This window comes from Oncorhynchus gorbuscha, linkage group LG10, assembly GCF_021184085.1.
Source record: "Oncorhynchus gorbuscha isolate QuinsamMale2020 ecotype Even-year linkage group LG10, OgorEven_v1.0, whole genome shotgun sequence".
In the NCBI taxonomy this organism is placed as follows: domain Eukaryota; kingdom Metazoa; phylum Chordata; class Actinopteri; order Salmoniformes; family Salmonidae; genus Oncorhynchus; species Oncorhynchus gorbuscha.
In genome coordinates, this window is record NC_060182.1 from 85847373 (window position 1) to 85854031 (window position 6659).

General features: G+C 45.1%; 1 protein-coding gene across 1 annotated transcript in view; it reads right to left on the bottom strand.

Annotated features, from left to right (window-relative positions):
* LOC124046965 (extensin-like) overlaps positions 1-6240 on the bottom strand; it is a 23894-nt gene extending 17654 nt beyond the window's left edge. The window contains exon 1 of the mRNA XM_046367714.1: positions 6176-6240. Coding sequence (XP_046223670.1) covers positions 6176-6240 — 65 coding nt within the window. The remainder of the gene's footprint in view (positions 1-6175) is intronic.
* Between the last annotated feature and the right edge of the window lie 419 nt (positions 6241-6659).

The window sequence follows — 6659 nt, forward strand, 5'->3', positions numbered from 1 at the left end:
TGTTCTATTGGCCAACATGCAATCACCGGAGAATAAACTGGGTGAGCTCCGTTCAAGACTATCCTACCAACTGGACATTAAAAACTGTAATTTCGTATGTTTCACCGAGTCGTGGCTGAACGATGACATGGAGGATATACAGTTGGCTGGGTTTTCCATACAGGACAAAACAGTTACGTCCGGTAAGACGAGGGGTGGTGGTCCGGTAAGACGAGGGGTGGTGGTCCAGTAAGACGAGGGGTGGTGGTCCGGTAAGACGGGGGTGGTGATCCGGTAAGACGAGGAGTGGAGATCCGGTAAGACGAGGAGTGGCGATCCGGTAAGACGAGGGGTGGCGATCCGGTAAGACGAGGGGTGGTGGTCCGGTAAGACGAGGGGTGGTGGTCCAGTAAGACGAGGGGTGGTGATCCGGTAAGACGAGGGGTGGTGATCCGGTAAGACGAGGGGTGGTGATCCGGTAAGATGAGAGGTGGTGGTGTGTGTTTATTTGTCAATAACAGCTGGTGCGCAATGCCTAATATTAAGGAAGACTCAAGATATTCCTTGCCTGAGGTAGAGCACCTCATGAGTACCCATCAATATCTACCAAGAGAGTTTTCATCTATTTTTTTGTAGCTGTCTATTTACCACCACAAACCAATCCTGTCACTAGACCACACTCAACGAGCTGTATAAGGCCATAAGCAAACAAGAAAATGCTCATCCAGAAGCTGCGCTCCTAGTGGCCGGAGACTTTAATGCAGGCAAACTTAAATATGTTTTACCTAATTTGTACCAGTATGTCACATGTGCAAACAGAGGGGAAAAAACTCTAGACCATCTTTACTCCATACACACATATGCATACAAAGCTCTCCCTTGCCCTCCATTTGGAAAATCGGACCATAATTTTATCCTCTTGATTCCTGCTTATTATCAAAAACTAAAGCAAGAAGTACCAGTGACTCACCCAATACGGAAATGATCAGATGACGCGGATGCTAAGCTACAAGAGTGTTTTGCTAACACAGACTGGAATATGTTCAGGGATTCATCCAATGGCATTGAGGAGTATACCACTTCAGTCACCGGCTTCATCAATAAGTGCATCAGCGACATTGTCCCCACAGTGACCATACGTACATATTACAACCAGAAGCCATGGATTATAGGCAACATCCGCACTGAGCTAAAGTCTAGAGCTACCACTTTCACGGAAGATTATAAGAAATCCTGCAATGCCCTCCGACGAACTATCAAACAGGCAAGCGTCAATACAGGACTAAGATTGAATCCTACTGCACTGGCTCTGGTGCTCGTCGGATGTGGCAGGGCTTGCAAACAATACGGACTACAAAGGGAAACCCAGACGCGAGCTGCCCCGTGATGCAAGCCTTCCAAATGGGCTAAATGCCTTTAATGCTCGCTTTGAGGAAAGCAGCACTGAAGCATGCATGAGAGCACCAGCTGTTCCGGACGACTGTGTGATCACGTTTTCCGTCGCCGATGTGAGAATGACCTTTAATTAACAGGTCAACATTCACAAGGCAACTGGATCCTGGAATTCCTGATGGGCCGCCCCCAGGTGGTAACGGAAGGTAACAACACATCCACCACGCTGATCCTCAACATGGGGGCCACTCTGAGGTGCGTGCTTAGTCCCCTCCTGTACTCCCTGTTCACCCATGACTGCATGGCCCAGCATGACACCAACACCATCATTAAGTTTGCTGACAAAACAACAGTGGTAGGCCTGATCACCAACAACGATGAGACAGCCTATAGGGAGGAGGTCAGAGACCTGGCTGTGTGGTGCCACGATAACAACCTCTCCCTCAACGTGATCAAGACAAAGGAGCTGATCGTGGACTACAGGAAAAGGCGGGCCGAACAGGTCCCCATTAACATCTCCTTGGTGTCCCCTTCACCAACGAACTATCGTGGTCCAAACACACCATGACAGTTGCTAAGAGGGCACAACAATACCTTTTCCCCCTCAGGAGACTGAAAGTATTTGGCATGGGTCCCCCAATACCTTTTCCCCCTCAGGAGACTGAAAGTATTTGGCATGGGTCCCCAGATACTCAAAACGTTCTACAGCTGCACTATCTAGAGAATCCTGATCGTTTGCATCACCACCTGGAATGGCAACGGCTCCAAGTCATAGATGGTTCTCTCTGCTACCGCATGGCAACCGGTACCGGAGCGCCAAGTCTAGGTCAAAAGGCTTATTAACAGCTTCTACCCCCAAGCCATAACACTTCTGAACAATTAATCAAGTTGCCACCGGGACTATTTATTTTTTGCTATCTCATTGACACCTCCCTCCCTTTCTTTTTACAATGCTATTACTCACAGTTATTCATCTATAGTCACCCTACTTACATGTACAAATTACCTCGACTAACATTGACTCGGTACCGGCAACCCCTGTATATAGCCTCATTATTGTTATTTTCTTATGTTTTCTTTAAAAATATATATATATATTCGTAACACTATTTCTTGAACTGCATAGTTGGTTAAGGTCTTGTAAGTAAGCATTTCACGGTAAGGTCTACACTTGTTGTATTCGGTGCAGCAGGGTAGCCTAGTGGTTAGAGTGTTGGACTAGTAACCGAAAGGTTGCAAGTTCAAATCCCCGAGCTGATAAGGTACTACCCTGTCTGTTGTTCTCCCCTTGAACAGCCAGTTAACCCACTGTTCCTAGGCCGTCATTGAAAATAAGAATTTGTTCTTAACTGACTTGCCTGGTTAAATAAAGGTCAAATAAAAAATAAATAAAATGTGACTTGCTTTGATGTAAATCAAATCTGAGAGTGTAAAGGTGTGTTTGTCTTTTACTTGCAATGACTGTGATATGTGATTGTCTTAATTACCTTAGTGGAATGCACTAACTGTAAGTGACTGGATAAGAACGTATGCTACTGTAAATGACCTAAATGTACATGTTCAGTCTCTTTTCATCAGCCGTGGCAAAGTTAGTGTCGTGGGGTGGGGGTTGTGTTTGTGGACGTTGCCAATGTCACAGTCTCCGGACAACATTTTTATAAGACCTCCTCTTTGCTGCAGAGACAAGATATTGTTGTTTTAAAGCTAATTTCATACAATTCTACTCATTTTCCCATGGCTTATGCCGTGTTCTTATGCTATCTCAGTGATTCAAACATTATAACTAAATCAATCATGCCATTACTTTTTTTATTTTAGATTCGCCCTGACTGTCTAGTTTTTATTTTGGTGATTGTTACTGTAGTTCTCAAAGACGTCTTAGCTCCATTATCTTTAAATAATTGAATATAGGGGACACATATCAATAAAGGCTAGATTTAGAGATTTAGGTTAGAGTTATAGAAAATAAATGTGAAATAAGAATGCAGTCATTCGTGAGATAAATTATTTTGATGGAGTTGTGCTTGTAATGATGATTTCTTCATTTCAGATGTGTTTGTGTGAGACAGAGACATAGACAGAGCTAGAAAGAGAGAGTTAGACAGAGCTAGAAAGAGAGAGTTAGACAGAGCTAGAAAGAGAGAGTTAGACAGAGCTAGAAAGAGAGACATAGACAGAGCTTAGACAGAGCTAGAAAGAGAGACATAGACAGAGCTTAGACAGCTAGAGCTAGAAAGAGAGAGTTAGACAGAGCTAGAAAGAGAGAGTTAGACAGAGCTAGAAGACAGAGAGAAAGAGAGACATTAGAAAGAGAGAGTTAGACAGAGCTAGAAAGAGAGAGTTAGACAGAGCTAGAAAGAGAGAGTTAGACAGAGCTAGAAAGAGAGAGTTAGACAGAGCTAGAAAGAGAGAGTTAGACAGAGCTAGAAAGAGAGACATAGACAGAGCTAGAAAGAGAGAGTTAGACAGAGCTAGAAAGAGAGAGTTAGACAGAGCTAGAAAGAGAGAGTTAGACAGAGCTAGAAAGAGAGAGTTAGACAGAGCTAGAAAGAGAGAGTTAGAGAGAGAGAGTTAGACAGAGCTAGAAGAGAGTTAGACAGAGCTAGAGAGAGTTAGACAGAGCTAGAAAGAGAGAGTTAGAGAGCTAGAGAGAGAGTTAGACAGAGCTAGAAAGAGAGTTAGACAGAGCTAGAAAGAGAGAGTTAGAGAGCTAGTTAGAGAGCTAGAGAGAGTTAGACAGAGCTAGAGAGAGAGAGAGTTAGAGAGAGTTAGAGAGAGAGAGAGTTAGAGAGAGAGAGAGAGAGAGAGAGAGAGAAGAGAGAGAGAGAGAGAGAGAGAGAGAGAGAGAGAGAGAGAGAGAGAGAGAGAGAGTTAGAGAGAGTTAGAGAGAGAGAGACAGAGACAGAGAGAGAGAGAGAGAGAGAGAGAGAGAGAGAGAGAGAGAGAGAGAGAGAGTTAAAGAGAGAGAGAGAGAGAGAGAGAGAGAGAGAGAGAGAGAGAGAGAGAGAGAGAGAGAGAGAGAGAGAGAGAGAGAGAGAGAGAAAAGAGAGAGAGAGAGAGAGAGAGAGAGAGAGAGAGACAGACAGAGAGAGACAGACAGACAGACAGACAGACAGACAGACAGACAGACAGACAGACAGACAGACAGACAGACAGACAGACAGACAGACAGACAGACAGACAGACAGACAGACAGACAGACAGACAGACAGACAGACAGACAGACAGACAGACAGACAGACAGACAGACAGACAGAATTAAAAACAGAGAGATTAGGTTCTAGAGAGAGAGAGAGAGAGAGAGAGAGAGAGAGAGAGAGAGAGAGAGAGAGAGAGAGAGACAGACAGACAGAGAGAGAGAGAGACAGACAGACAGAGAGAGAGACAGACAGACAGACAGACAGACAGACAGACAGACAGACAGACAGACAGACAGACAGACAGACAGACAGACAGACAGACAGACAGACAGACAGACAGACAGACAGACAGACAGACAGACAGACAGACAGACAGACAGACAGACAGACAGACAGACAGACAGACAGACAGACAGACAGACAGACAGACAGACAGACAGACAGACAGACAGACAGACAGACAGACAGACAGACAGACAGACAGACAGACAGACAGACAGACAGACAGACAGACAGACAGACAGACAGACAGACAGACAGACAGACAGACAGACAGACAGACAGACAGACAGACAGACAGACAGACAGACAGACAGACAGACAGACAGACAGACAGACAGACAGACACGATAACTCTACTAAAACAGACTGGGATTTCAGATTATGTTCTAATTAGTGTCTCAGCTGGAGTGAAATTGAACAGAGACACACAGATCACACAGACCAGGATTCACACACACACTCCCTGCCTTGGTATCTCTGAATAAGACAGAGAGTTCACTTTTCATCAACTTCCAGATGGAAGACAAATGATTTTGAATATACAATCCATTTTGGAGGTCGGCTATACATATACTGATGGGTCAGATTGCTCAATTGGCTTGGGTTGGGGCATAGTGCTGCTGGCAACTCCAGGGTGGTGGGTTTAATGCCTGCATGGGTCCCATCTACTGTCTGTTTTGACAGTGCCTTCAGTCACTTTGAATAAAGCGTTTGCTCAATGCTCATTTTATTATCAGAATTTGGCTGGAACTGTCATGGTTCCACCTGTCACCAGAGGGCGGCAGAGACCATCCTAGAGACATTAACGACATGGAGGTGTGTCCAATTTGACTCATTATGATTTCCCTGTTAAAAGAGGTGTGTTTCCCATTGTCCTTTGCAGAAGTGTGAATTGTTTACCGTGTGCAGTCGTTTCCTGAGTGAGTGGTTTCCTGAAGTCCATGATCATCTCCTTTGATTTGTTGACGTTGAGTGAGAGGTTATTTTCCTGCCACCTCACTCCCAGAGCCCCAACCTCCTCTCATCATTGTTGGTATTCAAGGCTACTTGTTTGTTGGTTTTTTAGTTGTACTGTGATCCTGCCGCTACCGTTTCGCAGGAGAGTGTTTGTTATGTTTATCCTTAACCAATGATTCCTCATCTGGTCTCTTCTCTGTATCTGGGTCCAACCGTGCCACCTCACAGGAACAAACCCCCTGCAAAGCCTGGGGTCCCCAGGACCAGAACTACAATTCCCTGCCTTGTGTGAAGGTCTGGTTGTGACTGTGAGACTCAAGACAATACCATCTTTGTTGGTCCATTATATGTAGGATACAACAGAAATGTGTTGAAATGTTTTTGCTGTTAAAGTAGCCAGTCCAACCACCCAACTTTTAAGTCACCTGTAGATGCAGGAGATGTCTCTGATCAAGTCAATCATGTCACAGCACAGCTCGTAGGTCTGCATGTCCACAAGACTGTCTGAAGCGATATAGATCTTGCTGACACGTCAAACAGAGAGGCCTTCTCTATGCCCGAGTTCGGAAGGGACACACATTTTGGAAACCACATCATAGAGTAAAAGGATTAGAAGGTGCAGGTTGGCGTGATATTGTCTCTGAATCAGAATACCAGCCGTAATTTTCTGTACATTTCCAGATGATTCTACGTGTTGAAATGCCTCTGTTCGTCACTACGTATCAGTTGATTGCTAGCACGCCACGGCCCCCCTCTGCTTATAACCATTGGTCGCTAGCACGCCACGGCCCCCCTCTGCTTATAACCGTTGGTCGGATCTCTCCATGATGTGGTCAGAGACATCTCCTGCATGCATTTACAGGTGACTTAGAAATTGTGTGGTTGGACTGGCTACTCTGACCACAAAAA